General features: G+C 35.0%; 1 protein-coding gene across 2 annotated transcripts in view; it reads left to right on the top strand.

Annotated features, from left to right (window-relative positions):
• The window catches only part of LOC308706881 (cGMP-dependent protein kinase 1-like), a 144,641-nt gene extending 132,648 nt beyond the window's left edge, over nt 1–11,993 (top strand). For both annotated transcript variants that reach the window (XM_081392754.1, XM_081392753.1), the window contains exons 6-7: nt 9,343–9,420; nt 10,317–11,993. In XM_081392754.1, coding sequence (XP_081248880.1) covers nt 9,343–9,420; nt 10,317–10,415 — 177 coding nt within the window. In that variant the 3' untranslated portion in view covers nt 10,416–11,993. The remainder of the gene's footprint in view (nt 1–9,342; nt 9,421–10,316) is intronic.
• Nucleotides 11,994–13,622: the final 1,629 nt, after the last annotated feature.

The following is a 13,622-nucleotide window of genomic DNA, read 5'->3' as shown; positions in this document are numbered from 1 at the left end:
TTAAAAAAGCCTGGACATTTATGTTCCAAAAACCTGACCATTTTCTTGTAATTTGGTTTAAATGGATCCTCATGGCAGTTCAGAACGAGTCATTTTAGACCAGATGATTCAATAGTTTTCGACTGAATTCATAACAGCAGACTAATGTATCACTGCAGCCTTATTTAAAAACTTGTGTTGTATACTACAGTATTTTTTTATAGTATATTTAAAATATATATATATGAAGAGTTCAGATGCAAAAACCTCTAAGTGCCATCTGAAATTTTCTTCTAGAATGATCATTTTTATCAAGCTTGTGTATTTAAATTCAGTAATTTCACTTAAATGGCAATGAAAATGACCTATTAATGGTCATTTAAATGAAATTACTGAACTTAAATATACAAGCTTAATAAAAATGATCATTCTGGAAGAAAATTTCAGATGGCACTTAGAGGCTTTTGCATCTGAACTCTTCATATATATTGTCGGTGCCTTGAACCCCTAAATGTTATGATCCCCTTGTGAGGGACACCCTTCCTAAAAAACAAATACAAGCAGCTGTTTAAATGCCTAAAGACACATTTATACTATGGCAACTAAAAACATGTGTAAACTTTTTGTCTGAAAATACTGATTTTCTATTAATTTGAGAAATGTAAATAAATCTGTTCTGTAAATTGTGCATTATTATTATTATTTTTCACTCAACCTTTCTTCTGACTCCCTCGCAGCCCCTGAAAACACAGACCTAATGTACATTGACTTTAGAGTAACACCTAAACTTTCTAAAATAACAAATATCTAGTTCAGTCAAGAAACTCTAGAGGACCCTACATGCTGTCTGCAAGCAATCACATCATCACTGCATGGCACAAGCTGATTGGCCTCTGCTGATCCTTCAGCCAATGAGATTGCTTGCTTACCATTTAAATAATCTGGTTAATTGTTTGCTGTAAGTTAGTCCTACAGCACACTATCAGAGTTCCTCAGAAACCCTCCACCTCCCCCAGCTCCACCTGCCTATCTTATACGGGACTTATGCACATATATTTATGCAGCATCCGCAGAATATCTTACATGCTCACAGCAGCGTGTCTGAGTATCTATCAGCTGTAGCAAGTCCATACTTGCTCTACAGCAACGGCAGCAGTAGCAGATCTAGTCCGCCAAGACCAAATACATTAACATTGCCATATTCAATAACATGCTAGTTGTCATGATTGAACTGTTTAGACTCAAATGTCTGAAATGATGTATGCAAAGAAGTGTGTAGCTAGTACAGTAATACAGCCACAGTATTAGTTATTGTCTCCACTCCAAGACCTTCTGAACCAAGCAAGTGTATGTGTGGGACGTGCTGCACTGCCAACGTTCTTGGCACGTTGAATATCTTTTCGTACTCTGTAAGCCTGATGGTGAAACAAACTTGTGGTAACATATTATGCTGTTCAGTGTGGAGATGGTCATCACAGAGAGTTGCTCAGCGTGATGTTCCAGTTTAAAGATCTATGGCTCTATAATTGATGGCTCTTCTGAAACCCATTTGAAGCAGGAAATTACAGCAAATAGCTTTTCATTTTTTTAAAAATGAAACCAAATGGATGCTTGATGATAATGTCCTCCAGGGGAACACAAGGACTAAGACACAAGGTGAAATGAAAATAAGAGTTCCACTTTTCAGTGTTACTTTTTGTCTCGATATAATATTGATTTTTCATTAAAAAGTCTCTCGTTTCACAGCATACTCATTTAGATAATGATCTAAGCCCTGAAACATCAAAATGTTGTTTGGAAAATATGTCTTTGTGATTAGAGCATTTTATTTTTTGAGGATAAAGATATTTCAGATAAATAGTTTTTCAAAGACATTCTAGTATCACTTACAATGCCTGTCTCACCTTGATCACCCTCAGAGAGGCAGTGTTTTTAAAGGCTATAATGTGAACTTTAGTAAAGTGCTTAGTGCAATTAGTCATTGATTTTTCCTTACGCATCTAATAGTTTTTTTTACCGAACCCTGATGTCTTTATCTGTAGTGGCTCAGAAATACCTGCACAGACTAAAAATTCAAGAAAAGAGGCGTTCAGAGTCTCAATTGTTGAACTTTTCAACAAATAAAGCACAGTGTTCCAGAGATGATTGACAGTATTGTGGGGATTTTGAAAAAGTAGACACAAAACATTCACAGTGACATTCCCGATGTAAAAGTCATGAATCATGAACTCTAAAGTTATAAAAGCTTTTCTGTCACAAAACAACTTTTAAGAAATTTCTGAATTATCTGTGAATAACTACACTGTCTATCATCCTGAAGAGACCAACCCACCAATCTAATAAGAGCTCAGTTTGACCACCCACTCACAGTGATTAAAAGTGCTTTATGTAATTTTTTCGACTGTACTAAAGCATAAAAATACCATAATATGTTTGCAGACATGTAGGAAGCATTATAAGTTCAAATACTTGTTTCAACACTTTTCGCATTTCAACCTAGCTGTCAATTTTACATACAGCACCTTTAAGACTCCCTACACTCATAAACAACATGAATTGTTAACACTTTATAATACTGTTCCGTCATTAATGAATAACTACACAGAAACAAATGAGTAATGCACTATTCACATCCTAGAAACTCCTGATTAACTAGTAAGTAATAGTGCTCAGTTGAATGTGGTAGTTCACTATTAGCTAATCTGTAACAACTGTTTTGTTCTTACCTCCCAGAGGACTACTAAGAACTACTATATACAGGTTCATAATTAATGGGACTAATGCAAAATGTATAATTATTGTTAAAGAAAAGATCATGTTAACCAACTAGAAATGACTCAATTATTACAAAATCCAAAACCTTACAAAAACCTCAAAAGCTTACAGTGACTTCAGTCATTACTAGGGAGTTATCATGCTTTTCACTTCAGAATACTGATCCAAATAATTAGTAATTCCTTCTGAAGGACTTCGTAATTACTAGTGGGTTAACATGATCCTCACTTTAGAATTAATTACACATTATGCGTTATTCATATTAATTAGAAACCTGTATATAGTACTTCTTAGTAACCCTCTGGGAGGTATGAAAAAAAAGTAGTTACATATTAGCTATAGTGAACTATCAAATTCGACTATACACTATTACTAACTAATTCGTTAATCAGAGTTTCTTGTTAGTTAATAGTAAAGTTACTACAGTGTTAATATTGCGTTACTCATTTGTTCCTGTGTAGTTATTCATTATTATTAATGATGGAACAGTTTAACACATATATTTCAATATATCTACTATAAACATCAAATGTACAGGATGGCATAAATACCAATTGTTTATATAGTATTGTTTCTGATTTGGTTATGCAATTTGCAGTGTTTCACTGGCTAATAAGTGGTAATTTCCTCATAGAAGACATTAATTACAATGCCTTGTTCTTTTAGTCTTCACTTTTTTTTTTTTTTTTTTTTTTTAAATCTGGTTGCTTTGGTGCATGGTTTAGAGCTCTTTATTTTTTAATTGCTTATTAGGAAAATAAAAGGGAAACACACTTCTGAAACCAAGGCTGCTTAAAAAGTGGGCGGTCCCAATTGCACTCTATTGCCCTTTGTCTATGGCAACTATCTGTGCCTGGGCTTTATCCCAGACATACTTGTGAAGTGCTGGAATTGGCAAGCGTTCCTACACACTGTTCTACTTGGAGCAACATGGGTCAGAAAGTCAAATTTTTCCATCAGATAAAGTCTTATGGTAGGAAGAAAAGAATGTAGGGCAAAGAGTGGAAAGAGGGGGGATTTCTGGAGAACAATCACAGACAGTTAAAATCGTAAATCAGTAGGGATTATGCAGCAATAAATGATTCAGGAATATTATTACAACATTATTGTCAATAACCATAGTACATTTGCGTTTAAGTGGCATCTAGTTATTATCAAAATGGTTATTTCACGTTTTATCCAATTTTGTTTTAACATGTCCAATCGGATAATGTCAAGAACAAGATGTTAAAAATTGCAGCTGATATTACTTCCAGTGTGCGTTTTTGAGTGCATTGAACATTTGGGATAATGTGTTCCACACAGTCAGCTCTGTTATACTGCATGTTTTGTAGGTCATCCAGAGATTCAGTGCACAGTATATAATGAAGCAAAAGTGGATCTGTCCTGATATTGGCATATTTTAGTAAAACTCCACCAATAAAAGTAGGACAATTAAAGGACAATTATTCTGCAAATAAACTTTACAGAGATAATTATATTCATAGTTTACAAAAATAAATAAGAATTTCACATTTCTGCTTTTAAACCCTTTGGAATGCCTTGCCCTGTGAACGTCCATTGTATGCACATTACTATGAATGTGCTTTTCATTTGTGCTTAACTGCTGGATGAGTCAGAATTATTTTCAGCAAACCACAAATGCCATAGAGAGGTGGTATTTAACAATGCATCCTAACAGTACAAAAGAGAGGCAAATTCAATCCTTACTTCCTCAAGGTGAGCTCAGCGATAACCTGTACAAAGCTGCAGGAGCAGCCAGTTCATTCTGTGGCTAGAAACTGAGGAACTAATGTGAGCAGCTTCTGATCTCAAATCAGATATTTTAGGGTTTCTCAAAGTTTCAGGACTTCATGGACTGGGCTTAATCTCTGAAAATATGAGAAATGTGTGGCGTCTTGATTGTGGGTCTTGACTGGATTCACAAAATTCTTCTCACCTGCTATTTCCTTCTAATTTTTTTTGTTAAGAAAAAATATAATATTTTGTATTCCCAAAAACCTTTCTTAAGAATGTTCATATATTTTTTCTTAAGATTGTTCACAAGACAAAATTTAAGAAGTATTCATATTATTGAAAAGAGTATTCCTGAAAATCATCGTACGTAATTTAGGCTAGAATCAGCTCCAAACCTGTCTTAAATCCCCAAAGGTAAGATGTTTAATGAATTGACTGGGTTGTTTCAAACATTAAAGGTAGGGTATATAGGCAATTTTCGTATAGGCTAGCGATAGGGAGCTAGCTTTGAAAGCATGAGATCCCACCCTCACTTCTGTGCATCTCCAAAGCCACGCCTCCTTCAAAACACACAAACACACACAGCATCACGAGAGATGGCATTAAACTACCTCATGTCTCAAACCACATAACATTACAGTAATAATGAGCATAACAACTTAAAGAGCACTGACCTGTACCACCTGACTGCTGCAGTTTCATTTCAACGTTGATAGTGTTACCATTGAAACGCATAAATTCGAGTCATGAACCGTTCCGAGTAAAACGTCACGGGTTTGCATCTCTAATTTAACTATTACAGTAGTGATAATGCAGTAAAAGCTTGTCGTTTTGGTTCAGGAGGAACTGTAAAAGGCGGCTGCTGTTTCGGTGCTCAGTGATTGACGTGTGTCTAAGTCTGCATAGCATGAAACGTGCTGATGAGCAGGGTACACGGAGGTATGGAAATACAGTATGCGTTCACTCTAGCTAGAACTAGAGAACACAGAGTCCCGACGCATTCACTCTAGAGAGAGCGCAAGAAAGACGGAGTGCAATGAATGGAAATAACCTCTGCATCTTGAGACAGGCTCTGTTAAAATAGCTATTTTAACTTGACACGGCAATGTAATTATTAAAACAGTAATTAACTCAAGCTGGTAGCGACAAAAATAGTCTGTGTGCTTATTATGATAACTACGGTAATCTGCAGGCAGCGGAAAAAGACGGGCTTGGAGGTGTTTTTCATTCAGTGAGTCTTCAGCTATTGCCCCCTTTCAATCAAATAATACTAAAGCCTGTCATGTAAGATGTTCTTAAGAAAATATTTGACAAGTCCCCCTGTGGTGAAAATCAAGCTTTTAATGCTGTTTATATGTCTATGTGGTGTTTTTAATATGCTCTAAGACAAACCATGTGCAAATTCATGTCAGCACCATTGCTGAGTATTTTCTCCTTAAAACTGCAGTGAACCGAAGACAAAAAATGTGTTTCTGACGTCACAAACTTCCTTGTAACCGATCACTTCAACGTGTGATCATCAATGAGTGAATCTCTGAGCTGCTGTGAGTGGAGGTGGGGCTAATTTGCATATTCATAGAACTGTATATATTAAAGGGGTCATGACATGGTTTTTGTTTTTGTTTTATTATGTTTCCTTCAGTGCAATTATAGTATTATTATAGATTTTTGGACAAAAAAAAAACGTTAAAATTGTAGTGATTTATGACCGTTTCCCACCCTGTTTCTCATCCTCTGATTCAAACAGTCTGTTTTGGGGGTGTTTTCCCTTTAAGAGTTCAGTGTTAACGCCCACTGTTATGATTGGCTAACGTCATTGGCTAAAAGTAGTTTTAAGATGAAATACATTACTTACAGTTTGCGGCGGCGTTGGGACCCAGAATAGTCGGCACGACCTGATCTTTAAGCAAAGGTTTTCTGGCAAAGCCAGCATCATACTGCAGTTTGTTCTCAAAACAGTCATCCTTGAAATGTAGAGAACACACGCTTAAATTAACACTGCCGTGACTGGGACATATGCAAAAAATAAACTGCATCCATTTTTCCCTGACATCTGGATCGTTCGGCAGCGTATTCAAACATTTTGTTCGTCCACAGCCAGGAACAGCACATCTGCGTCATCGCGATCTTCTGTAAACAGACACTCGCTGCACGTCAACTGAACACCTGTGGCGTGACGATGCGATGATGCGAAATGAGGCGTAGTTGTCTTGCGCTGGAGGTGGTCATATGCAAACGACTGGTACGTCACTTCGTACCGTGACGTCACTTCTTACCATGGATCCCCAACGAGCTGTAATCAGAGCTTGATTAAATAAATGCTTCGTTTATAATGGGGAGGACGTCTTAAGCTATGAAACTTGCAGGAAGTTTTAATGGTACAAAGACCTCTTATATACCAAAAGATCAAGGCAAATTTGGTTTCTCATGTCATGACCCCTTTAAATGAGGCAAGGGTGTAGATTTACATTCAAGCTATTTTAAGGCAAGAATAATTTTTTTCAAGGAAAAAACATTTAAATATTTTAAGGGATACAATGATTGCCTACAGGGTGAATTTTCTTACAAACTTTTTAGAATTTATCTTAAGGATTTTCTTAACCTCTTTCTTGTGACCAGGCCCCAGGTCATTGGCCTTGGATGATTGAAACGCCTACTACCCAAAGGGATTATGTTTGGCCTTGACCAACAATAGAGCACAAATAGTCCAGTTACAAAACATCTTCAATGCTGTTGGCAGGAGCAACAGACTCAAAGAAAACTACTATACAATCCTATTGCATCATGGTTATGGAAACACATTCCATATGTCCATGTCATGTGCAATGAATATTGATTATCATTTCTTCCATTATGTCAATTAAATGTGTTAAATCATATCTCAAGTCAGGCTGTTCCTGTTGTACATAGCCTACTCAGTGTGCTTCATTGTGTTACTGAGCCAGTAACTAGCTTTAGTATTCATGGTGTCAATAGATTTCTTCAAATGTATTTCTTATTTATTCAGGCGAAATACTCCAAGGCACGCATGTGGTAAAGTAAACAGCCTTTAATGAAATTGGCTAAATCAAATAGCCCCACATCATCACATAGCCTTCACCATACCTAGAGATTGGCATGGAGTACTTTCCATAAGATCATCTCTCAATGCAAATCAAACCAGCTATTAGGCTAACTGAAATAAAACCATGCCAATCTCTAGGTATGGTGAAGGCTATGTGATGATGTGGGGCTATTTTAATTCCAAAGGCCAAGGGAACTTTATCAGGATGCATAGTATCCTGGATCCATCAAGTAACTGGCCTTTAAAAATAAAAATCTGCCTGCCTCTATGGGAATTTAACATAGGGGTGTCCAAACTTATGCACCCTGTATTTTAAGGAAGAACATTTATTTATTTACGATACATTATTCATTCACAAAGAAAATTGGTGTCCTTAAAGGTTGGATTTTTCCTATTTTTTTTTAATTAAGGCATTAAGTTCAATTTCCAAAAGATGATTTTTTTATTCCTCTTTTTTGTCAACTTTAGCATGGGTGTCTAAACTTATGCATAGCACTGTATATTATAATATAAATGAGTATTGTTGTTATTACTAGTAATACTTTACAATAAGGTCTCATTAACTAAAAATGAGCAGTACAGATCTTACAGAATGTAATAATCTTTGTTAATGTTAAAACTAATTTATATAATTATATATATATATTTATATATATATAATATAATTATAATTATATTTATATTATATATATATATATATATATATATATATATATATATATATATATATATATATTACATAATATATATATATATATATTATATTATATAATTTATATATATATATATATAAACAGTATATATATAAACAGTATATATATATATATATATATATATATATATATAATATAAATATAATTATATTATATATATATAAATATATATATATATAATTATATAAATTAGTTTTAACATTAACAAAGATTATTACATTCTGTAAGATCTGTACTGCTCATTTTTAGTTAATAATATATATATATATATACTGTTGTCATTAATTGTAATAATCAGGGATTTTATTTTAATTTAAGATTATTTTTACACTGTTGCTCCACCATTAAAGTACTTGACCTGATGTCAAACTGGCTGTAAAAAAGAAAGTGTACTTGTGTAATGTAATGAATTGCATAAAACACATTTTGGAACAAAACAATATTTTACATTTGTTGAAGAAAATGTAAGTGGTGCTTGAAAAGTTGCCATGGATGTTCTGGGTGGTTTCCAGGGCATTGCTTATGCGGTTGCTATGGTGTTCTGAGAGGTTTCATCACATTGCTATGCAGTTCAGGGTGTTCTAGGTGATTCTAGGTTCTAGGTGTACTGGCTCAAGTCAACAGATTGCATCTCCAACCATCTGTGATATACTGCTCTCTATAATCTGAACTCCAAGTGCTTAGACAAGTAACAACACACCTCTCCTCATCAAGACACACAGTTTGAAGTATCTTTCACAATCGTAAACAGAGCTGGACAAGGTCAGTACATTTGTACAGATCCCTAAGTATTAGTAGTCTAAACCTTGAGGTTTATTTCGAGTTCTGTAGACTTACTTTTGCAATGGGGGCCACTGTGGTTTGCCGGTAGCATGGATTACTGCTAAGAGCACTTCTGTTCTCGTTCTGGTGTTGCAACCCTGAAGCGATCTGTTGTGTGATTGAGGCAACCGTCTTCATGATGGCTTGAGGATGATTGTGATGGAGTAACATTGTGAAAATTGGACCAGAAGGGAGAAATTGCACTTTAGTAATTCTCTCTCTTTGCCCCTCTCTCTTTATCTTGTTTCTCAGACTCACTACAGTGATGGAGAGTACATTATTAGACAAGGTGCCAGAGGGGACACATTCTTTATCATTAGCAAAGGAAAGGTAAGATATTTTCTGTCACAGAGATAGAATACCAAAGAGGTTGCATGCATGAACTCACCCCAAAATGAAAATCCTGTCATCATTTACTCACCCTCACATCGTTCCAAACCTTCATGCAGCTTTTTCACCTGCAAGTCAAAAGGAAGGAATGATTTGAAGGATTTTCAAAAAGTTTTGAAGGATCTTCATGCAGCTGTTTTCCATTCAACAAATAGTGACCATGTCTAAGTTCCAAAAAATTATAGAAACGGTATCATAAAAGTAGTCCATATGCGTTGTATGCTAAGTCTTCAGAAATTAGCTTGTGTAAAGAACTGAGTGAAATTTAAGTCTGCATTTACTGAAAATCTTCCCCTCCAATTAAGAAATTATTTCTAACATGGACTACAAACATTACAAATGCACAACAATAAGTCTTTATTAATCCATCATCTGCCTAATTATTTGTGTGATAATGAATACAACTTTTTGGTTTTACTACCACTAGATTTAGAGAGGTTGCCTTGTGGATTTTGGATTTTGGATTTGAGAGCTACAGTGAAAGGGAAGATGTTCAGTGAATAATAGCTTCATAAAGTTCAGTCTGTTCCTTACACAGAAGTATTTACTGACTTAAGAGGTCTTGGAATATAAGTCATATAGACTATTTTATGATACTGCGTGGAGTTTTATTGTCTCTTTGAAGCTTGACAGATGTGGTCACTATGAATTATTGTACAGAATGTGCAGTGTTTGCTCTTTCAAAATTGAAAATATTCATATTTAAAACTTTATAAAGTAAAATAACTAGCTTCCGGCTAAGGATAGCAAGGATGGCTTGAGGGTGAGTAAATCACAGGGTAATTTTCATTTTAAAGTGAACTACTCCTTTAATGATCAATAATCTGTAATTGCAGGTGAACGTAACTCGAGAAGATCCACCCAATGGGACCCCTGTCTATCTTCGGGCATTAGGGAAAGGAGACTGGTTTGGAGAAAAAGCCCTTCAAGGGTAAAAACTTCCTTGCACACTACTTATACAGCGCATCAATCACAGCTGGCCACTGTCCATGTTTACGAAAGCAAGCGCTGACATCAATTATGTGCTCGATGGATCGTTTGCTGCTGGCACATGCCTAATGGGCTGTTAACTGAGAACAATCAAATGCACATCCAAACAAAGCATCTGTTTTGATTTGTTCAGCTTGCTTCTGGAATACTTTTTGAATGGAAGTAGAAAGCATTTAAAGTCAACATAAAATTAAAGTTGACCTTATTTGCTTCCTTTTATGCACATTTCCGAGTCCTGGTTTTACTAAATTAAAAGCAAATCATTATATTTAATCAAAATGCAATAACTTGCTCCACCTCTGAAACAATTTTATTGTAATAAGAGGGATTTTTCAGCAATCCCTCTTATTTGTGAAGTCTTCCTCAATTTTTTTTTAAAGTGAGCTTTACTCACTTGGCATTTCACATGGTTTTTAACCTGATTTGAAATGGGCTTGTATGAAAATGTCTGTCATATTTTAGGCTTTATTTGCAAGCGTACCGTCTAAGGGACTGGGAGCTCAAAGCACTTAGTGAGTAGAGCTAATTTGGAGAAGATGAGACCGGTTGTGTCAGAGCAGTCAGATGCACATATCCTCCCCATATCATATTTCTCACAGGGTCGGTCGGTTATGAACATCATCCTCTGATCTATTTCCATATTTCCTGCGTTATTCCCACCGCTGCTGATTCAGTAGAGGCCAACCTCAGGCAACTTCGCTCAGCTTCCATTATGGCTATCAAGTTATTTCAAGTGAATGTTATTCCTGCTAAGCAAAGAGATGCTTTTCAGATGTAATTTACACATTTATTTTCACATGATGGTTTTGTTTTTTAAACTTTTGAACAGCTGTTGCAATGGATGGAGACAGAACATATGCAGTGAGGACCCCTAGTGGAGGTCAGAGGAAGTGTTAGTGCATTAATTGTGGTGGTTGTGACAAACAACCATCTATTTTATTGTTGTTGTTGGGCAATTATCCTACCGAATAGTGGTAAACATATTAAAGGGATTCTATTTTCTATTTTTTTTTCTCCTTTTTTCTATTTGACAAGCTTGCATTAGTGCACTTGGCTGGTTTTGCACAGTTGTGTTGCAGTATTGAACTTGTCATTGACCCTGAAAAAGGGGCAAGCTGTTAATGGACCGGAATAAAGAGCCTGCAGATTGCACACAAAATATAAGGTCCATGCTGGGAAAATTTTATATTTGATAGAATTAACTTGAATGAGAAAGTAGTAGGATATTTTGTGGCCACACGACTCATTGGATCACACGATCTCATGATGAAAGCTTTGATCAAGGAGGACATACTTTAATACATTTTGAATGACAAAATTCAAGAAGTCACTGCCTCTAGTTTAGTACACTATGCCAACCTGTGAAATGAAGTGAAAAGAAACCTGAGCTACCTTGTTAGATCAAAAGTGAAGATAGAGCTAAGAAAATCATCTGTAGTTTACTTTTAAATTTGAGTTTTTGGTTTCTAATTGCCTCTTGCATTTCAATGGTTTCATTCTATTTGCAGCCAGTAATTTACAGCAAAAAAAAAATAATTTATAGAATAAATACTATATTCATTTGTACGGCACAAACCGGCAAAAATCGTCCACAGTTTCGTGGAGAGTGACATCACAACTCCCAAAAACATTCCTGTTATATCTAAGGAAAGACAATAAAAATAGTGAAAAAATAGTGTTTAACTGCAAACCGAACACATATGAACGGTGCCTATTTGGAGCGATTTGAGTGACATGGGGTGGAGAGTGATGTCATACATCCCAAAAAATTATGTTCAATATCTCAAACACCAAACCAGCACAGACGTTTGTTTTTGCAGCACAAATTGTGAATATTTTAGTAATTATTTCATTTCATGGGATGCCAACTTCATTGAGATTGTTGTTTGTTACAAATGAAAGCTATTTATACACTGATGTTTATAGTTAGACATTGTGTGATCTATTGTTTAATTGTCACTTTTCTTTTATTCACAAAGACACCTAGTTAGGTGGCTCTTGCTTTGATCTGTGCCCAAGGACGACCAAGCTGATGAAGAGTTTATTAGTTTTTGCCTGATGAGGTTTTTACTCTTGTGTTCTTGATCTTCATGGCTTTGATCTCACCTCTCACTCAGCTTTAATTAGCACAGAGTCTTGCGTTTTTGTTTTGTTTGTTGTTTGTTTAGTTTCTTTTTTTAAGTGGTAGTATGTTTAGCAAATCAATCAGCACTCTATATTGAAGTGGATCAAGTCAGTCTTTCATCTTAAACAATATTTTTTTACGGCGTTATGAGTCGTGTTTGTGTGAAATGGAAGCTGCCTGGGATTTGACTAAGTAACAGCCATAACAATAGCTTTGGTCTTGTGGATTAAAGGCTGCTCACTGCTTTGATGTGCAACAGCTTGTATGCTAAGTAAACTTTCATGTCCCGCTTAAGCAAAACACCTTGTTGAGGCTAAATAATTAATTTGCTGCCAGTTAAGGAGATGCTGATTCTGTTGATACGCTGGAAAGAAAGTATACAAACATTCAGACCAAGGAGCACTGTACGGGTGAATAATAGAAACACAATCATCGATTAAAATTAGGCCTATTTTAAGACCATTAAGGTTTGTTTGTTTGTTTGTTTGTTTGTTTGTTTGTTTGTTTGTTTGTTTGTTTGTTTGTTTGTTTGTTTGTAATGTGACATTGTTTTTATGGCAATTCAACTCATCCCAATCTCTCTTTTGAGTTTTTTCCCCGTTATTCTCAAAGGTTATTCTCATTTGATTATTGGTAGCACATTTGTTAACATTACCTAGTTAACATGAACTTACAATGAACAATATTTCTATAGCATTTATTAATCTCAATTAATGTTAATCTAAATATTTACTAATTATTAAGATCAAAAGTTGTATCTGTTAACATTAGTTAATGCACTGCCAACTATCACAAACATGAACATTTATTAACTTTATTTACTAAACAGACTAACATTAATTAATTAATTAAATTAAATTACTATGAACTAATTTTAACAAATGAGACCTTATTGTAAAGTTTTACCAATTATCATTACTTTAAATGTATTGAAAATTGTCTAAAATTGTATTTAATATATTTAAAATACAACAACATACACAACCATGATGTATAAATACTTGACATTTTTTTGTCTTGTGCAATG

Source organism: Scardinius erythrophthalmus (genome assembly GCF_964197995.2).
Source record: "Scardinius erythrophthalmus genome assembly, chromosome: 18".
Lineage (NCBI taxonomy): Eukaryota > Metazoa > Chordata > Actinopteri > Cypriniformes > Leuciscidae > Scardinius > Scardinius erythrophthalmus.
This window is presented reverse-complemented; position numbering and strand designations above follow the sequence as displayed.